The 20,796-nt window shown below is 58.8% G+C and overlaps 1 protein-coding gene across 19 annotated transcripts in view; it reads left to right on the top strand.

Annotated features, from left to right (window-relative positions):
* The window catches only part of LOC100388996 (GRAM domain-containing protein 4), an 86,930-nt gene that overhangs the window by 53,332 nt on the left and 12,802 nt on the right, over positions 1-20,796 (top strand). For 18 of the 19 annotated variants that reach the window (XM_078343816.1, XM_078343820.1, XM_078343783.1 and 15 more), the window contains exons 4-9: positions 12,682-12,802; positions 15,809-15,870; positions 17,285-17,417; positions 18,085-18,110; positions 18,245-18,336; positions 19,752-19,843. In XM_078343816.1, the coding sequence (XP_078199942.1) occupies positions 12,682-12,802; positions 15,809-15,870; positions 17,285-17,417; positions 18,085-18,110; positions 18,245-18,336; positions 19,752-19,843 (526 nt within the window). Of the gene's footprint in view, positions 1-12,681; positions 12,803-15,808; positions 15,871-17,187; positions 17,418-18,084; positions 18,111-18,244; positions 18,337-19,751; positions 19,844-20,796 lie in introns of those variants that run through there. The other variant, XM_078343854.1, reaches the window with a different exon arrangement.

The following is a 20,796-nucleotide window of genomic DNA, read 5'->3' as shown; positions in this document are numbered from 1 at the left end:
CATCCATCCATCCATCCATCCACCTGTCCATCCATCCATCCATCCATTTATCCATCCATTTATCCATCCATCCATCCATCCATCCACCTGTCCATCCATCCATCCATCCATCCATTTATCCATCCATCCATTTATCCATCCATCCATCCATTTATCCATCCATCCATCCATCCATCCATCCATCCACCTGTCCATCCATCCATCCATCCATCCATCCATTTATCCATCCATCCATCCATCCATCCATTTATCCATCCATCCATCCATCCATCCACCTGTCCATCCATCCATCCATCCATCCATTTATCCATCCATGTATTCTTTTTTTTCTGAGCTGCTTGATGGTCAGTTGCAGACACAATGCTCCCGAGTGCCAAATGCTTTTGTTGTATTTCCTAAAAGCAAGGATATTCTCTTATCTAACTACAGGGCAATTATCAAAATGAGGAAATTAACATTGATACATACTAATATCTGGTCTGAGACCATATTCCAACTACACTAATGTCTAGTAATGTTCTCTGCAGCAAAAGACAGTTCTGAGTCCTGAGTCGCATGGGTTTCCTGCCTCTTTCATCTCCTTTCACCTGCAACGGTAGTTCTTTGTTTCCTGATACTGACGTTTTGGAAGAGCACAGGTCAGTTAGTTTGCAGTCTGTCTTCAATTTGGGCTGGTCCTGTTTCCTCATGGAGAGGCTCAGGTCATGCCACAGACATGATGGTGTGTTCTTAGCATCACGTCGGCGGGTACTTGATGCCATGTTTTTCTGTTATGCATGGCGTAGAGAATTTTTTTAAAATTGAATTTATTCGTGTAGCTATCTAAAATTGTCTCCATGGTTCCAAAGTCAAGGTGTATTCAGAGAAGTTGTCTTTCTCTCCTTGCACCCTGCCCCCATTTCCTCTCCTCCCCTGTAGACAACCAGTTTCTTCTAATTTTACATTATTCTCTCACTGAAACTTTTAGAAACATGAGCATGTATATTGGTTCTTACTTTCCTGCTTAGCTAAATGTTAGAATGCTCACACTTTCTGCAGACTCACATTCTATCCTGTAGGTCACTCCAAAATGGTACACAGAGATATCCCTGCTCCATGTCACACCTGTCCCTGTTCCATGTCACACCTGTCTCTGTTCCATGCCACACCTGTCCCTGTTCTGGGTTACACCTGTCCCCGTTCTAGATTACACTTGTTCCTGTTCCATGTCACACCCGTCTCTGTTCCATGCCACACCTGTCCCTGTTCTGGGTTACACCTGTCACCGTTCCAGATTACACCTGTTCCTGTTCCGTGTCACACCTGTCTCTGTTCTGGGTTACACCTGTCCCCGTTCTAGATTACACCTGTCCCTGTTCCATGTCACACCTGTCTCTGTTCTGTGTCACACCTGTCTCTGTTCTGTGTCACATCTGTCTCTGTTCTGGGTTACACCTGTCCCCGTTCCAGATTACACCTGTCCCCATTCCAGATTACACCTGTCCCCACTCCGGGTTGCACCTGGAGTCTAAGTCACATCTCCCCCGGCTCCAGGTTGCACATGTCCCCACTCCAGGTCACATCTGTCCCTGTTCTGGGTTACACCTGTGTCCATAGCATGACTGTAGCGTGGCTACATCCACTTGTCACTTGTTCCCTGTTTTGTTTTGTTTTTTACTTGGTTTGTGTTTGAGACAAGGTCTCATTCTGTCACTCAGGCTGGAGTGCAGTAGCATGATCCTGGCTCACTGCAACCTCGACCTCCCAGGCTCAAGCAATCCTCCCACCTCAGCCTCCCGAGGAGCAGGGACTATAGGCACATGCCACCCCACACCGGGTTTGTTTTTTGTTTTTTCTATGTGGAGACAGGGTTTCACCATGTTGCCCAGGCTGATCTTGAACCCCTGGACTCAAACCATCCACCTGCCTCAGCCTCCCAAAGTTCATTACAGGTGTGAGCCACTGTGCCTGGCCTCGCTTGTTTTCTGTTGATGGATGGTTGTGCTGTCTCCAGCGGTACAGGGTGTTAGTAGTTGTAGGTAGCTCTGACCAGGCTGTCTGCACCTGGCGGATACAGGATGAACTTACTTTTGTACCCCGAGCGTGTTGTCTCGGGTGTGGTGGGAGCTTGCTGAGTGAGGGATTCATTGCAGATTAGTTGGAGTTTGCCCATTCTCACTCCCATCTCAGTCCCAGAAGGATATAGAATGTGGCATAAGGACACTATGTAATCTGGGGACTCACAGGCATATTCCACTTGTCACTAAGCCAACCTCTGTGTGCTGGCGTGGCCGTTCCCGCCTCTCCTGACCTGAAGGAGGGAGTGCTGCTGTGGCCGTCCCCGCCTCTCCTGACCCGCAGGAGGGAGTGCTGGCGTGGCCGTCCCCGCCTCTCCTGACCTCCAGGAGGGAGTGCTGCCGTGGCCATCCCCGCCTCTCCTGACCTGCAGGAGGGAGTGCTGCCATGGCCGTCCCTGCCTCTCCTGACCCACAGGAGGGAGTGCTGGTGTGGCCGTCCCCGCCTCTCCTGACCTCCAGGAGGGAGTGCTGCCGTGGCCATCCCCGCCTCTCCTGACCCGCAGGAGGGAGTGCTGCCGTGGCCGTCCCCGCCTCTCCTGACCCGCAGGAGGGAGTGCTGCCGTGGCCGTCCCCGCCTCTCCTGACCCACAGGAGGGAGTGCTGGCGTGGCCGTCCCCGCCTCTCCTGACCCGCAGGACGGAGTGCTGGCGTGGCCGTCCCTGCCTCTCCTGACCTGCAGGAGGGAGTGCTGGCGTGGAGAGCTGCGTTCAGGAGTCAGGACCCCCGCTTCTAATTCTCGACTCAGGCACTGGTTAGCAGGTGGCTGTGAGCACTTACCCGTTTAGGACCTCAGCTCCCCGATCTGTAGAACAGCTAAGTAGTCAATGTTAAAATTCCATTCAATTATCTATAGTGCTTTCTCTCAGAAAGCAGAGTATTCTTCTTCACAGAGGAGAGGAAATGGCCCAAGTGTGCAGCAGCCTTCTCTGCTGATTAAATACCGAAGAGTACAAATGTTCCTGTAAGAAAATGACACAGGATGAAGAATGAAGGTGAAATGCATTTTGGCTCATGGCTGAAGGCAGGAGCCTAAATTTGTTAAAGAAGCACGTAAATAAATGAAAAGCATCATGCATTTTGATTTAGCCCCAAATGCATGTCGGTTGCTGGTGCTTTGTGAGCACGGTGGCCATGCCTGAGCTTGCATCTGGGATGTCAGATTCTCCAGGGTGGTGACGTGCACACGCAACCCCTACCCAGAGTAGTGTGGTGTAACATTTGGATTTTGGAGAGAAAGTGCTTCTGGGGACCTTGGGGCCAGGGGGCTTCTCTTCCTGGGGGCTCTCCAGTTGCTCGGCTCTGTAGGAGAGCTCCCATGACTGCCTTTCATCATCTTGTGTTTGAGGAGGGCTGCAGATGCCTCCCTGGCCATGCTGGAGGGTAGGCTGCCATGCCCCGTCTGCGGGCACGGGTGCTCTCAGAGCACCAGACACGGGTGGATTCCCAGCAGATGCACTCCGAGGGGCAGTGCCACTGATTTCCTCAAGAGTGTGACTTGGAGAGAAGGCGCCTTTTCCTCCTGAGCCCTGATGCTCCCGGTAGCTCCCTTTCCTGTTCTGACATACAGGGATGAGAGTGACTGGCCCTTACCCCATGGGAGTCTTCTCAACGAAGCTGATAGGAGGGCTGGCCAGCTGCCTCTGGAGGCCTACAGGGGCTTCCTCTGAATGGACAGCTTTAATGGAGGGGTCCTGGAGGGGAAGGGAAGTTTCTAGGTGCTGTCCTGGGTGATTCAGAGTGAGGAAAACCTTCCTTACCATTGAAGTCTTCTGGAAGCAGAAGGGTCTGGGGAGCTGCCAGCTGCCTGCTGGTGAGGGTGCCCATTTGAGGCCTGATGGAGACAGGCTTAGATGTGGGATTGACTTGAGGTCTCTGGACTTGCCCTTTCGGACCTGGGCTGTGGGTGTGGTTCTTGGCTCAGGCTGTTTAAACTCCACTCCTACAGTTTCTCTGGTGGTGAAAAGATAAACTCTGTATTAGTCCGTTTTCCTGCTGCTGATAAAGACATACCGAAGACTGAGCACTTTACAAAAGAAAGAGTTTTAGTGGACTTAACAGTTCCACGTGGCTGGGGAGGCCTCACAATCATGGCAGAGGTCAAGGAGGACCAAGTCACGTCTTACATGGATGGCAGCAAGCAAAGAGAGAGCTTGTACAGGGCACTCCACCCCATTTCTAAAACCGTCAGGTCTCATGAGACTCATTCACTGTCACAAGAACAGCACAGGAGAGACCTGTCCCGTGTTTCAGTTACTTCCCATCGGGTCCCTCCCACAACATGTGGGAGTTCAAGGTGAGATTTGGGTGGGGACACAGCTAAACCGTATCACACTTCCAGGGCAGGCACTGGGTCGTCTGGTTCTGCCCTAGAGGGGCATATTTAATAAGTGATGACTGTGAGCAGGTGACCCAGACCTACAGAAGGGAACAGACAAGCAGAAGGTGAAGGCAGGTAGCACTGATAACAGTGGCATGTCTGTGTCATATGGGATTTCCCCAGGAAAAATGAAATTGGCCCCAGTCCCTCTTTCTCCGTCACTTGCATTGCCCATGACCATCTGTCTGCTCTTTAACTACATGTTGTGGATGTTCGGCCCTGGGATCCCTCCTTGCCCAGGACAGATCTTTGAGCACAGCGGTGAGCTGACCCCACCATGCCAAGTTCCTGGCCTGTCCCATCCCCGGAGCTCACACCTCAGAGGAGAAACTGCTGATCTTGCCAGCAGGGGCCTCCTCCCTGTGCCCGCAGGGTCTGGGGTGAAGTCAGAGAGGGAGCCTGAACACGCCTGCCTGTGTGTTCTGTGATGGCTGCACGTCCTGGACCCAGCATCGTCATCTGACAGGTGCTTTGGACGATGCCAGAGTGGAATTCCATGGGAAGTGTTAAGTCAGGACCCACTGCCCATCTCTGTGACCTCTCTAGTTGGCTGTGTCCTGCCTGCTGAACACATCCCAGCTCCCTGGCCTCACAGCTGAGGTCCTGTGTGGGACATCCCAGCGGGTGAGACATCCCCCGGGCCAGCATGGCTTCCCGTCCTCTGTACCTCATCTGTAGGTAGTGGCACATGGAGAGTACTGGTGCAGCACTTGGTGTGTCCTGATGTCCCAGCTCTGTCAGGGGGCCCTTCTTTGTCACATCCATCTCCTCTACCAACTGGACTCATATGGGAGGGAGTAAAGGTAGCTGCCAGCTTCTCTGTGGTGTCCAAGGGCTTGGGCCCATAGCCTAGCAGCTACTGGACGCTCAGTACTTGTCTGTATGTATGATACATGGACAGATGGATGGGTGGGTGAGTGGATAGGTAGATGGGTGGACGAGTAGCTGGGTGTGTGTGTGTATGCATCACTGGATAGATGGGTGGGTGGATGGATGAATGGACGGGCAAGTGGATGAGTGGATGGATGGACATGTGGGTAGCTGGATGGGTGATTGGATGGATGGATCAATGAGTAGGCAAATGAATAGGTAAATTAGGTAAATGGGTGGGTAAATGGTAGATGGATGGATGGGTAGATGAACAGACGAGTGGATAGATGGATGGGTGAGTGGATGGATGGATGGATGGGTGGATGGGAGAAGGGATGGTGGATGGATGGGTGGGTGGATGGTTGGATAGATAGATGGGTGAATGGGAGAAGGTATGGTGGATGGATGGATGGATGGATGGGTGAATGGATAGATAGATGGGTGAATGGGAGAAGGGATGGTGGATGGATGGGTGGGTGGATGGATGGGTGGGCAGATGGATGGGTGATTGGATAGCTGGATGGATCAATGAGAAGGCAAACGAATGGGTAGATTAGGTAGATGGGTGGGTAAATAATGGATGAATGGATGGATGGGTGGACGAATGGACAGACAGACGGATGGATGGGTAGACAAATGGACTAATAGGCTGTTTCCTCCACTAGGCATGTCGTTTTGCACATCCTTTAAGGCCCCACTGGCCACCTCCCAGAGCTCCAGATGCACCTCCTTGCTCTCATCCTGTCTGGTGTTTGGTCCCAGGCACGGTTTTGTCTGTGCCACTTTGCTTCCTAGTGCCTTGGGGCCTAGTGCTACCAGCTGGAAGTGGAGTTGGGGAGTGTCCCTGATTGCCCCCAGCCCACACTCAGCAGGGAGCAGGTGCTTGGCAGAGAGCCTGTTGCTGTGGGAAGGGCCTGGGGGCCCGGAGGGTTTGGCTGCTGGATGCCGAGCGCTTGGTTGGAAAGGGAGGTTGCGGGGGCGGGGACAGCACGTGCTGTTGAGCACATGAGTCTCCTGCTCCATGCTGGTCCGGAGCCCCAGAGTCCAGCCCACAGGCTGTCAGATGCCGCGTGCCTCTCACGGGGAGAGGCAGGCATCGGTTCCTGAAAACCAGCTGCTCTGGGTGAAAACCCTGGCTGGGATCCTAGTTCTTCTTCTTTTACATGGTAAAAATGTTGGTACATTATTTGTGTACCTTAGATCCTGCGCTGGTGTCCTGAAGTGTACCTAAAACGGTGGTCAGCCAGCGCTGTACACGGCAGCCTGCGATGGCGTTAGGACTGACGTGCCTGGAAGGTCGCTGCTTCCCGGTTACCAGCCAAGACAGTGTTGACCGTGCATCGTTCAGTAAACGTTCCCTCTGTGCACAGCGGGAGACGGCACAGCAGGAAATAAACGTTAGGGAGAAAAGGCAGGCAAACATCAGAATAAAAGCACGCGTGTCTTGGAATTATCTGTTTTCCCCAAGCAGGGAGGGACACAGGAGGAAGGGGTTGAAGGGGCCGCCTCTGTGCTGGTGGCTGAAGGTGAAGCCATAGGCTGGGCTCTGCGGTGTAACTTATACCCGGGTGATTCAGTGGAGGGCGTGCCTGTCTTCTAGAAAGTTCCTCTGGTGATGGAAGGAGGGCTGAATTGGGCTGGGAGAGTTCAGGTGAGAGTCTGAAGTTAGAGGTGGCCAGGTGGGGCCTCCGGGTGTGCCGGCCTCCGCCTGGCCAGGAGCAGCTTTCTGGGTGGATTCTGAGTTCGCGCCCCTGGCCTGGTGGGAAGGAGTTTTATTTAAAGATTATCACTTGATCTTTATTTTTGGGCGAGGCTGGGCCTGTGGAGTCAGTCGTGTGCCAAGAGTACTCCTGCCTGAGAGATCTACTTTTACGGGTTTAAAAATAGCCGCAGAGCTGCCTTCCTTCCCCCCAGCAACTTCCCCGTGGGCTGGGCGTCGAGGCTGGTGGAGGGCCGGGCCTTAGCCTTGCTGCCTGGGCCGGTGTGGGTCTGAGCCCACGCATCTCCTTTGCCTCCCCTTGAGTCAGGGTGGCCATTGACTCATCAGAGAACATTCTGGGGGCTGCCCCGGAGTGCCCAGTCAGGTGGCCGTCCCTGCCCTTCTGCTTCCAGGCTCTGGGGAGGCCTGAAGGCTGGAGCGGGTGGGTGTTCAGCCAGCCTGGCTGTGCCGGGACTTCCTTTAGCCTCTGTGGGAGATTTCTGTGTGCGGTATGTCACTACACCAGGCTCTTGTCCTGTCTCGGGGGCTCCCTGTCTGTGGCTGATGCTGCTTCGTTCCTTGGAGAGCAGGGGACGGTGCCGTCTGGATATGGGTGGGGCTGCCTGCTGCCCACAGGACCAGAGTCACTCTTACTTCTGAACATCCCTAAACCTCACGCCACAGCTTGACCCCCGGCTGCAAGACGCCTGAGGGTCTGAGGGTCCCTCTGGGCACACGAAGTGTCCCCTGGGCCTCCTTCCCTCTCTCCCTGGCCCTGACATTTTGCTGCCCGACAGGTCTTATGATGGGTTGGGATGGAGGCAGGCCCCGGCCCATCGGGTAGCCATCCTGGTTTCCCTGTGTGCCATGCACCCAGGCCATCTCCTGTTACTTCCTGATGATGAGACAGCCGACATGCTTTCCTGGGCATTAGGGGAGCAGAGCCCTGGATGAGAACCCATGAGGCAAGGACATATTTCTCTTTTTTCAGGTGCTCCCTTGGAACTTGGGTTCTAGGGGTCCGACTCCCCTTGGGCAGGCATTTTTGGCCTCTGGCCTCCTGCTGGCTTCCTTCCCATCTGGTGGCTGCTGTGACGAGGTCTGCTATGTGCTCTGCCTGTCACAGCCATCACTTGGCCCTGGAAGAGGCACAGCTTGCTGGGCTGGAAACAGTGCCACGGGATCCACACAAGCTGTGGCCTCTGATGTGGTGGCTCCTCTGCCCCTGTAGGGCCATGACTTTATGGCCTGATGCCCTGGGCCACGGCTCCTACCCCTGGGTCTCCACCTGTGGCTCGGTCCGCAGCAGGTATGGTATCATGCACACCCAGGGAAGCCTCCCATCCCCGTGCGGTGCATGTGGCTGCCGCCTGGACTCTGTGCTCACACACGTCTTGCGCATGTCTGTGCCTGAGACAGGTGCAGGGGCTCTCGGGAGAGCAGGTGCCCTGTGCTGCTCTGAAGATGTGCTGTGGCAGGTCACGCATTCATGGGGCGCATGGATGACCCTGGAACATCCCCTCTGTCAGTGTTGTTCTCTGTGGGGCTTTAGAGAGACTCACTGTGCACTTTTCTGATGGGGCTGCCACGGTGGTGGCACTTGGGAATCCTGCTTCAGGTGCCTTTCGGGGCACAGCTGGAGGTGTCTCTCTCCTCCCCACCTCCTGGAGGAGGCACAGTCCCCTCAGCCTTGCTCTCCTCGGAGAGCATGGCAAGTCAGCCTGTCCCAGCTTCCGACAAAGCCAAGAGGCTTCCCACCTGTGCCCAGTGTCATTCCTGCCTGGAGGAGGTGGGGAGGAGAAAGAGCTAGGGGCCGCTGGGGACCCTTCACTCCTGGAGGGCTAGTGGACCCACCAGAGGAGGGCTTCCGGTGGCGGTGTGACCCAGGGACTGCCAGGGGCAGGAAAGTCCATGCCAAGTGGAAGGAAGAGGGGCACTGGGCTCTTTCACCTGATACGATTGTCTCGAAGGAGAGCGTTGTTGGCACAGTCCTGGCCCCACAGAGCGTCCCTGTTCCCCAAGCCTGCACATGTGGCCTACTGCAGCAGAAGGGACCTTTGTCGATGAGGATGAGTCCCAGCCCTGAGGTGGACTTGGTCCTGTATTATCCGGGATCACACAGTCACAAGGGTCCCGAGAAGGAGGTGGCCATGTGAGGGTGGGGTCAGAGGTCACAGTGATGTTATTGCTCCCTAGGGGCCATTAGCCAAGGAGTGCAGAGGTCTTGGGGAGCTGGAAAGGCAGGAAATGGGTCTCTGGGGAGCTGGAGACCCAGGGAGACCCAGGTTGGACTTCTGACACCAGCACTGTAAGAGTACGCGTTTGTGTTGTTTTAAGCTGCCGTGGTGGTGGTTTTCCACCACAGCCACGGGAAACAAGTGCAGAGGTCACCAAGGGGCTCCGTGGCCTGCCCCCATGTGGCCTCGCCCCCACCCCACCCTGCAGGGCATCTCAGACCCTAATCTGTGGGGCAGGGAGGCCTGTGGATGCGGGTGGCCCGGGGTCCTCGGTGTCTGTGGGTAGCTTGGGACACGATGAGGCCCACGCCAGAGGCCAAGGGACCCAGAACCTTGGCAGCCGCCGCAGATTTTTGGGGCATGTATGAGAGGAGTCTGCTGTGTGAACGCCCAGCTCAGTACTTTCCTCTGGGCAGGAAATCGGCCCTCCTATTTCTTTTCCTACTCGGGGAAGAGAAAGAAAAATTGATGGTGAGGGATTTGTGCCCCTTTTGTCCTGTGGAAAGGTACAGCTGTGCTCGGCACACTGCAGGTGACCTGAATGTGTCACCGCTGGGCAGGAGGTAGGCTCTGAGGTGGCGTCGTGGGGCGAGCAGTCATCATTCCTGTCTCGGGAGAGGCAGCAGCTTGGCCTTGCAGGGAGCCATTTGCTCAGAGATAGGAAGAGCTCAGAAGAGGTAAAGGCTCCACCGCTGCAGCCGCTTTGTTTACCGAGTTGTCCTCGTACCAGCACGAGTGACACTGGGCACAGGTGGGAAGCCTCTTGGCTCTGCTGGAAGCTGGGACGGGCGGACTCGCCCCACTGTCTGAGGAGCCCCGTCCGCAAGGCTGAGGGGACCGTGCCGCCGGCCCACTAGGGAGCCAGGTGTCACCGGGCTCTGCACAGCGAGGATGGCAGGGCTCTGCTGTTCACATTTGTCTGAGCTCTGCAGAGAGCCCGACCCCAGGAGGTCCAGGGTGGAAAGAGGGGTGGCTCCCTGAGGCCCCGTGACCTCTGAACCCAGGCTTGTGACACGGCAGGCACGACATGCCACGCCGGGCTCCAGGAAGGCTCTGTGTCCGCCTCCGTGGCATCCATCCTCAGGCTGGGACTGGCCACCTTGGGCCAGGCTTTGGCCACTGCTCTGCTGCATGCTGGAACCTGGCCCACGACTACCACCCTGTCATGGTTTAGTGACTCCAGGAAGGGGTGTGGGGAGAGCCCCATTTAGGAAAATGTGGTTTCCTGTTACCCACGCAGGGAGGGCCCTGAGTGCCTCTCTGACCTATGCATGGAGAGGCATGTGGGCAAAGGCCAAGACCAGAGGAGGCGGTGTGTGGGTGCCAGGAGTGAACCCGGGAAAGTACCAGAGCCCTCTGGCCTTGGCCTGCTCCACCCAAGAGCCCAGCCTGGAACGAGGCTGCCCAGTGTGACACATCTTACCTCTGTGTTCCCGTGAGATAAAGTCACTGCCACAACATGAAGACAGAGGCGTGAGGAGAAGCCGCCCCATGGCTGTCTCTGAACCTTCCCCAGCTGGCTCTGAATCCGGAACTGATCCAGGTGGACGCTCCCCTTTGGGGAGAAAGACCGCAGGCGGGGTGCTTGGTTCCCTCCTTTGTTTATCCAGCGACCCTCGATTCAGCCCCTTCTGTCTGCCAGGCACACCGAGGGAAGAGCAGGAGGCTGGGAACTCGGTCCCGTGGAGGTGGCTGGGTGGGGGTGGGAGGGCGGTATCTGTCTCAGATGGGCCAAGATGCCCAGGCTCTCCTGGCTACTGATGGGCGATGACCCCTGTTGGAGGAAGGATCCCCAGGCTTTTCCTGCCTTGGGGCATGGACCTACCCACCAAGGGGTCCAGGGCCAGGCTGGGGCCAGCTCGGGCCCACGCAGTGGTGGAACCTGGCCACATCTGTGGGTTGGGCACCTGGGTCCCTGGAGAAATGTAGCCGTGCCAGGGCCAGATGCTTCTCCTCAGGACTGAGGGGAGGGGGGCTCTGGAGAGAAGCAGCCTGATGAGACCAGGCAGATCATGGGGACAGGCCCAGTGCCCCCACGGGGAGGGTCTTCTCCAGGTAGGCTTAGCTGCCCTGAGGGTTCGGGAGTCCGGGATGCTGAAAGACGTGGAAACCATGCTTGGAGAAGGGCCAGTCCCAGCAGGCAGGGGAGCAAGGCAGAGCTCCAGACACCCACACTGAGCAAATCTTCCTGTCACTGGGCAAATCCGAGTCTTTTCTCACTGGTCAGTAACAGCGTCCAGTGAGCCGCCAGCGCCCCCAGTCGGGGTGGGGCCGGTGAGATGCAGGCACCTGTCTGTCTCTTCCCTGTTGGGTACTGTGAGCCTGTGGCTGCCAGGCAGGAAGGTTGACTGACCTTTGGCTTCTGGGTTTACTGACCCCAGACCGCCCGAGGCTGCTCCAGGCCTGGGCACGGCGTCCTGCTGTTTCTGCGTGGCTGCTCCTGGACATTGGCATGGGACTAGGGTCTGAGGCTGTCATACTGCCCTTGGCCTCAATTTTGGAGTCTTAGGCCTGGCCCTGTGGCCCCAAGTTATGTGGTGAGGTGTCCAGGACAGGAAAGGAAGCTACGAGGGTCAGGACAGTGGGGGAAGAGCAAGGGCTTCAGACTTGCCCTCAGGTGACCCAGCACCCTTGGTTTTAGGAGGAGGCAGGGATGGGACAGAGGAAGCGGAAGAGAGGCAGAGTCCCCTGTCTCACCTGTCTCTTCAGGTGGCAGAAGTGTCTTGACTTCCAGAGGCCGCCTGCACTCCCTGGCTCCTGGCCCCTTCCATCTTCGGTCTTCCAGTCTCTCCGACCTCTGGCCTCTGACTCTGCCTCCTCCCTCTGCCTGGATGCTCTTTCCCTGGCTCTGCAGGAACGCGCTGTGTTCCCTCTGGGTCTGACTTGGTCCTCACATTTTCTGAGGCTTACCTGCAGCAGTCCTGTGTCCGACCTGCCCTGTGCTCTTCTCAGGCTCCTTGGCCAGCTCAAGCTGTGGGCTGTCCCCGCTGGCCCAGGGCCTTTGCTGTGCCGCTGATGTGTCCCAGAACCTCGCCCAGCTCATGGAGGCGCCGGGTGGGTGAGGTGGGTGGGTCGGGTGCAGTCAGCATCCTCTCCACAGGTATCCTTGGCATGGCGGCACTTGGTGAAATGGCTTTTGTGTTCTGTGTTCAACGTTATGAAGGACAGTGAGGAAATTCCCACCCTTGCTTCACCCAGCTCTTGCCTCAGTCATGTAAGAGGAGCCCCGTTAATAGTTCCTGCCCAGGAGGAAGGGCTGGGTGGGACCAGTGCACGCCTGCCATGTGAGCGCCCTGCACCCTGGAGGAAGATCAGGCGCTCAGGTCCGCTCACAGAGCAGAGACCCCACTGCTGAGTCAGGCACTCCTGCCCCAGCGTCCCAGAGTCAGAGGGCCTGCGTGGACATGAGCGATGGTCACCTGGCCATTCTCTTGCCCACAGAGGAGGAGCTCCGGAAGCTTCGAGAAGAAACCAATGCAGAGATGCTGCGGCAGGAGCTGGACCGGGAGCGGCAGCGGCGGATGGAGCTGGAGCAGAAGGTGCAGGAGGTGCTGAAGGCCAGGTACCGCCCCCTCCTCAACCCCCGCCTCCCCTCCAGCCTCTGCTATACCCAGAGCATCCCGGCAACGTCACCCTTAGCCCTGGAGAGGTCTGGGGGTAAGGGTGGGCCCGGCTCTGACTGCCCAGGGATAGGTCCTGCCTATGCTCCAGTGGTCTGGGAAAGGGGGACGTTGGGGCAGGTGCTCCTGCCAGCCCCAGGTCTGGGGCCAGGCCAACTGAAGAGAGGCATGGCATGGGGCCTGCCGAGCCCCAGAGACACCTCCTGGCCTGGAGGTGACCCATTCTGTGCAATCTGCCCCAGCGCCCCACCCTGGGGGCCGGCCCAGCCTCTTAGGATCTTCCCAGGACCTGCCCTCCCAGCGCTGCCTGTGTGTGCTCCCATGCTCCCTGTCTGCCCCAGCCACACAGCAGCCCCTCAGGGTGCCCTCACAGATGACCCACGCTCCCCCATCCTAGCAGGATCACGTCCTAGAGTGCCAGTGCCGCCCCTGCTCTAGAGGGTTCGTTCACAGCTGACGTCTTTGCCCTTGGTGGTGGGTCCCATGCGGGTCCCCTGAGTACTCACATCCTCCTTCCTCAGCCTGCCCTGTGACTCATGGTGATGCCAGCAGGAAGCAGCGCACCCAGGGCCCCAGCACAAGTTACAAAGCCAGTGCCCTCCTGTTGCGCTAACACCACGAGGCTCCATGTCCTTCCGCACAAGTTTAAACTGGTTCCTGGTGGATAAGGCCAGGGAGCTCAGGCCACTCACCTCTGGCTCCCAGGCCTTCCACTCAGCCTCCACTCCAGCAGCCTCCTGCCTCAGCCTCTCCCTCAGCCTCCCCCGTTTCTACCCAGCCTCCCCACCAACATCTAGCTCTTCAGCCTCCCTCCTCAGACTCCACTCCTCCAGCCTCCCCCCTCAGGTTCTACCCAGCCTCCACTCCCAGCCTTCCAATCAGCCTCCCCTTACCTTCCCACTCAGACTCCCCCTGCGTCTCCTCCCTCAGCCTCCACTCCCAGCCTCCCTCCAGCCTTCCATCAGCCTCCCCTTACCTTCCCACTCAGACTCCCCCTGTGTCTCCTCCCTCAGCCTCCCCCACAGCCCCCACCTCCAGCCCCCACCACCACTGACCACAACTTTGTCCACGGCCCCCATGACCTTCACCCTGGCTGAGCACTGACTGCCTGCCCTGAGGGCTCCAGGGGCCACTGTTAGGACCCCAAGTGTCCCAGCTTAGCTGACTCCAAGGAAGTGGGTCCCTTCAGCACCCTCAGGTTTAGTGTGTGGGAAGCCGGGGCGTCCGCTGGGCTGGCTCCCACTTCTTCCCTGCCCATCTCCTGCAGGTCAGCATGACCTTGCGGAATGCCCTGGAGGGGGTCATGTGGGGGGATCCAGCTCGTGTGGGGGAGGGGGTGGCCTCACTTTCCTATTCCGCCCCGGCAGAACCTCCCAGACCAGAAATGGGTGCATGGGCCCTGGTAGGCGCCCATGTACCTGATGCTGAACTTTCTGTGAAAATCCACAGAAGCTCAAAGCTCAAATGACATTTAATTATGTAGAGGTGCGGCGACAGAGACCTGACCCAGGGACAGGTGTGGTCCCCAGGCATATGACCTCAGCGCCATCCCCACCATGGAATGCTGCTTCTCCCCCACTGGCTAAGGTGGCCTGAGGCTGTCCCCTCGGCCCTGTTCCCTGTCTTCTGCTTCCTGTCCTCTCGCCCCCACCAGCCCCACTCCAGGGTCTGGTCCTCATCTTTTACCAAAGCCCCTTGGTGGCAGCTGTGCCCAGCCTGGGTCAGCTATGAGGACGCAGGGAGCCCCGTCTCGCCCAGTCTTGGCCTTGGGAATAGCTGGGGAGGGGACAGTAAAGGAACATGCAGGCTGTGACCCAGGAAGTGGAACATTGCAGGCTGTGACCCAGGAAGTGGAAGCTGAAGCTCCCGGAAGCATGAAGGGCCTCCCCTGCTTTACATGGGGGCGGCATTTAGGAACCTTCTGGAAGCCTGGTGGAGAAGGGGTGAAGGAAGAGCAGTCCCAGGCAGAGTGACCTCCTCTTTCCTTGTCATCCTGCTGCAGATCTGGGGTGGGTCTGGGTGGCTGTGGTCTGTCCAGGGTGGGTAGGTGTGTGAGAGCACACGCAAACACACAGACACGTGTGCACACACTGCACACATGCACACACACCCCAGGCTCTCAGGCTGCAGGATTAAGGCACAGCAATTCTGTTTATGCAAACCTCTATTTTGGTTTTTAAGAAAATTCTGTCACCTTGGTTTAAGGCTACTTGTTAGCGGGCAGAGGTTCTCTCCATTGTGGATCCAAAGCCCCCTGAAAACCTCTCGTCTGCTTACCTGGCCCCACCCTGTGCTCCGTCCTCTGTTCTATTCTCAGGGTTCACTCCTCCCCCAGCTTCCTCCCTCCCTCTCCCCGCACCAAGAGCCTGAGTTAGGAAGGTCAGGGGCAGCCACACAGCACTTGGCCTGGGTCTGTGCTGCACCTGCTCACGGGCCTTGGCTGGAGGGGCTGGGTATGGGACAGAAGCAGACCCTGGTGGCCGTCTAGTGCCCCTGCCCAGCCCAGCAGGCCCAGGTCTTGGAGTAGGCTGAGCTAGGAACTGGGCACGGGCCGCTGGCAGGTAGCACCCAGCCTGTGGCCTGGCGCGGTGCCTAATACATACATGTGTGTTGATCAGTATCTTCTCATTAGCAGACGTGTTGGTGGCATGAGGGTGTTCTGAGCTTGTTGAAGAAGCAACTGAGCTAAAGTGGATAGAAAAGAGGAGTGCTAAGAGCCACTGTGTGGTTGTTTAGCAGCAAACGTGTGCCCGTTAGGAAGGCGACTCTGCGCTGCCTGCCTGTGCTCGGAAGCCGCGTTTGAGCGGTGGGACTCCGGAGACAGCCCCGCTGTCCCTGAGCGCTGCTGGGCGGCGTGCAGTCACGAGGGCCCTGGAGGTTCGCGCAGCCTGACCGTGCAGAGTTTTGAGCTAACAGACCTCTTGTCTCTTCTCCCCCTGCTTTCTAAGAACCGAAGAGCAGACGGCTCAGCAGCCCCCGAAAGGGCAGGCCCAGGCCAACAATGGAGCAGGTACGCCCTGGCGGGCAGGCGGGTGGGCAGGCGGGAGGCAGGTGCTGGTTCTGTGCCCGGGCACCCGCTGGCATCCGGGAGTCTCCTCCCGTCGGAACTGGGTTAGTGTCTCTCATGCGAGTGGTGAGTCATCGTCATCACTGCAGGTTTCCAGTCACTTAACCAAATCGTGACAGCATGTTCTTCAGGGAATACACACGTTCACTGAGCCTTGCCCCGTGGAACCGCAGTGTGAGAGCCACCCTGGTCACTGCCACTGCCCTGGCAGCCTTCCCGAAGGGGACCAAGTGGGCATTGGGGCCGCGGTGGCTTGCGAGTGCGGAGTGGGAGACTGCGTGCCCTGTTTCCTCTCCTCGTCCTCCATCCCTGAGCACCTGTTCTTTATCCTGCCCTCGCCCTGCAGGCAGCTGGCACAGTCCCCTGCACCTGCGGGTCGGCAAATTCCAGCCCCCGCCTGGCCTCACAGGTTTAAACGGTTACATTTCATGACTGGAGAACATTGTATGAACCTGAAATTTCAGTCCATAAATAAAGTCCATGGCAACAGAGCCGGCCGGTTCGCTCATGGCTGGGATGAGTTTGCCAACCCCACCCGGACCCTCCCCTGAAAAACTCTTCCAGGCTGCCGTTGGGGCAGGAAGAGGCCCCAGGAGCTGCCCTGGCCCCACCCTCCCTACCCAGGTGGCCTCAGGGTACACAGACCTCAGCCCCCTCGACCTGTGGCTTTTGAGCCACTGCCCTGAGACTGCAGCCCCCTGGGTATGGTGACTGCAGCCCCCTGGGTATGGTGACTGCCAGCCCTCTGGTCCCAGGGCCCAAATTGTGGCAGGGCAGCACCTGCTTCGGGCAGCTCCTCCTTGGCCTTCTGAAGGGAGGGACCGGCCTGCTTCCCTGAACCCCCATTCCGCTGGTTTTCCATGATGGAGGTCACTTTCTAGACGTCTTAGCTTTTGGTGAACAGTGCCGGTCATCAGCACGACATCCCGGTGCGCTCGCCCTGGGTTGGCTGTGCTTGCCAGGCACCCCAGCCCAGGACTCAGCCTCCCACCGCACTGCCCATTGACTGATGCTCAGGATACACAGGGCCAGGGCAGTGACCCCTCCAGCTGCTTCCTGACAGCCCGGAGGTGGAAAGGGGGTTTGATGCAGACTGCTGAGCTGCAGCCTGGACGACCGGATGCCCACTGACGAGAGCCAAGGGCGGGCAGAGAGCTGGGGACAGGGCGTGAAAAGCACGGAGACCCCACCCCCCCATGAGGTCTTCATGGCCAGAGCAGCTCTGCTCTGTGCTGACTGGTTTGTACTTCGTGTCTTCAGAGGACCGAGCCTTCACAGTCCCTTGTACAAGGATCCTTCATTTCCCTGCCCCACCCCCCGTGTTCCCTGTGCCTCACCGGGCCGCTGCCCCCTGCAGAGCGCCGGAGCCAGGGTCTGTCCTCACGCCTGCAGAAGTGGTTCTACGAGAGGTTTGGGGAGTATGTGGAGGACTTCCGGTTCCAGCCCGAGGAGAACACCGTGGAGACGGAGGAGCCCCTCAGCGCCCGCAGGTGGGGGTCGCTGAGCCTGGGCTGCCTGTGCCTTTGGGGCCCCGGTACCTGGCTGAAGCTTCAGTGGGTGGGCCAGGCTTTGTCACCATAGGCCAAAGCTGTCTGTGAGAGCTCCTGGCACAGCTGTTGGTTGTGCCCAGCCTTCTGGGGGCCATGCCTGGCAGGGGCCCACGAGGCCCACATAGGGGCAGCAGAGCTGTGTGACTCCACTCTGCTCTCAGCTGTGGCTTGTGACAGTTGTGTGGGGATGGGATCGGGGGGCTCTGCCCACTGCCTGGGGCCTTCCTTGGCTCATGAGCCTGATCAGTAAACCTTGGCTCCCCTGCCAGGTGCTGTCATAGGCCCTGGGGGTCCCAGGGGGCCAGTCTAGCAAAGGCCCTGCCCTTGAGGTCTTCTGTTCTGGGGACTCCGGTGGGAGATGAGGGGACAATTTCATTGGTGAGTTGCCCCCGCCTTCCAGTGCCAGCTTGGGGCGTGGCACTGAGGGCCATCCTGGCACACCCTGCTGTGCTGAGCCGCTGTGCGTGGCCGTTCTGTGTGCTCAGGGGGTCCCAGGCTCTTGAGACATCCTCCCTGCCCCCTGCAGAGCCAGCAGAACTGGGCAGTGGGGACCGCAGATCCAGTGGGCACGCTAACCCTGGGCTCCCATCTCTCCCTTTTCTCCTAGGTTAACTGAAAACATGAGGCGGCTCAGTGAGTACCAGAGCTCTGCCTGGCACCCTCACTGCTCGGTTTGGGTGGGCCCCTGGTGGTGGGGACTCTCCGGGGAGATGTTGTTAGAGGCTCCTGCTCTCCGTGCTGACCACTGATGTCTGCTCTGTCCCCAGAGCGCGGGGCCAAGCCCGTCACTAACTTTGTGAAGAACCTCTCCGCCTTATCCGAGTGGTACTCTGTCTACACGTCTGCCATTGCCTTTACTGTGAGTGGGTCCCCCAGGGGCGGGGCGGGGTGGGCGGAGACGTGCTGCCAGCCTTCACCTTGTGGTCAGGCACCATCCTGGGATGGGAGATAGCCTCCTGGTGCTTCCTCGGGCCCCAGGGACATGCTCATTTCTCCTTCTGTAAAATGGGTTCAGTGATGCCAATGCCCAGCTGGGGGTAGCTTCAAGGAGCAAAGATGTCGAGCATGGCCCAGGACTAGCCTGCAGGGCCCCCACCCCAGAGTCCCCTCGGGAAAGGCCTCTTGGCACTCACCTTGTGGTGTGGTGGCCACGCTGCTGAGGGCCACAGAGCACTTGGTGCTGGGCCCGGGGCACTTGATAAGGGCAGGGCAGCACGAGGGGACCCAGCCCGGCCTCTGTGCGCCATGAGTCCGGAGGTGTTGGAAGACATCAGGGCCAGCATTGCTTGGGCCTTGGGGAAAGGGAGCCAGCCGCCCTGCCTGGAACTGCCCTGTGGGACAGGAGACACACCACCTGTGTCTCAGGACTTGGTCCTCCAGGGGAGCCCCTGACCTGGGGTGGAGGCTATGCCTCCAGCATGAGGAAGATACAGACTGCCCACTCGGTTGCTGGGTCCTCCAGAGGGCTCCAGCCTGGCACCGTCCAGGGCTCCCAAAGGCAGCTCTGTCTTGCCAAGTGGGCCCTTTGGGAGAGGTCCCCACATGGCCTCAGCCTGGGTCAGGCTCCCTGTGCCTGCCCCAGGCACTTAGCGCCCACCTGGGCCATGGGCACTTTGTACACTCACAGATGAAGGGCGGGTGCTGGCGCACCAGCTGCACCCTGGCCCCGGAAGGCCTCTTCTCCCGCCGCCCTCGCAGATGCTTTGCAAGGGGAGGCCGTTGCTGCCCGGGCCCCAGAGGTCCCTGTGCCGAGGCTCTTTCACTGAGAGATGAGCCCCAGACCGGCCCCGCCCCCAGGCCCCACCTCCAGCCCTGCCTGGTCTGCGCGTCTGCTCCGTGTCCCGGGCTCCGCGCTGGGCACAGATGGTGTCTGGCATGAAGGTGGCCCCAGGCATGGACCTGGCTCGTCCCTAGCCAGTGCTTGGACACCTCACCCTGCCAGGCTGAGTCCTGGTGATGCCCCAAGTCTGGTGCCTGGGAGCCATACCCGGGGCGGGCGGGACCCCCGTGTGGAACCGGCTGCCGCCTTCTGACCCCAGGACATGCTTCTCTATCCTCCCCCCTCCCTGAGCGGCTCCTCGCTTCCACCCGCGGCTCGTAAACAGGGAAGCAGCCCTTCCTCCGCTTTCCCCATCAGACCGGCCCTCTGAGTGTCTGGAGAGCCGGGGTTGGCCTGGTCTCCCCGCTGGTGCTGCCTGGTTGGGGGAGGTGGGAGGGATGTGCCTCGTCATGAACCGCACTGCCGGGGGCCTGACGCCCGTCTCTCACCCGCAGGTGTACATGAACGCCGTGTGGCATGGCTGGGCCATCCCATTGTTCTTATTTCTAGCAATTCTGAGGCTGTCCCTCAATTACCTCATCGCCAGGTAGGTGAGCCGGTCTGCTCTGGCCACGCTCTCCCCGTGTGTGTGGCTGTGCTGTCTCCCCGTGTCTCACACAACTGTAACTGCAGCTGGGTATGTCACGCACTGACGTTTCGGGGACGGTCCCCTGACAGCCTGCAGAGACCCGCAGACAGGGCGGCTGCCCCCTCCCTGGTTTGCTGGAGATGGTAGTGGGACGTTCCCAGATCCCCCAGCAGCTCCTTCCCTGGGCGGCCAGCAGAGCCAGTGCCGGGCGTTCAGCACCTCTCCAAATGCCACAGGGACTTCTCCCCAGCCTCAGTGGCCAGGGGTCGGGGGGTGAAGCCAGCAGAGCCAGTGCAGGGCCGCTCAGCACCTCCCCGAATGCCACAGGGACTTCTCCCCAGCCTCAGTGGCCAGGGTTCAGGGGCTGAAGCCAGCAGAGCCAGTGCCGGGCGTTCAGCACCTCCCCGAACGCCACAGGGACTTCTCCCCAGCCCCAGTGGCGGGGGGTCGGGGGGTGAAGCCAGCAGAGCTCAACCCCCTGGAAGGCTGGACTGGGAACGAGTTTCAGTCTCCTGCAGACAGCACGCCCGTGTGACCGACATGTCAACCCTGGCCTGAGTCAGGCCCTTGTGTCACTCCTTGTACCCCCTCTGAGCACCCTCTCCCTGTGGAGGCTGGGGGGGGCGGTTCTGGAAGCCCACACCCTGGGGCAGACCCCAGTCCTGGCACAGCTGGGCCTGTCTTAGCCTGCGGTTACCCCCAGGAGTGAAGCTCAGCCTTGCACGGGGGCTGAGGGGGGAGCTGGGATTCTCTACTTGGACCTGGCCATTCAGAAGTTTGTGCTTCTATGCACCGTGTTTCTAGATGGTTCTCTGTGCCTGCCCCGGTTGGGTCATTTGAAAATGCTTTTATAGAAATCACTTAAATACTCTGGAAGGGGCCGTTGGTACCCAGAGCTGGGCAGGATGAGC

The sequence above is a fragment of the Callithrix jacchus genome, chromosome 1 (assembly GCF_049354715.1).
Source record: "Callithrix jacchus isolate 240 chromosome 1, calJac240_pri, whole genome shotgun sequence".
In the NCBI taxonomy this organism is placed as follows: Eukaryota; Metazoa; Chordata; class Mammalia; order Primates; family Cebidae; genus Callithrix; species Callithrix jacchus.
Note: the sequence above shows the minus strand (reverse complement) of the source record. Positions and strands in the feature narration are given on the sequence as shown.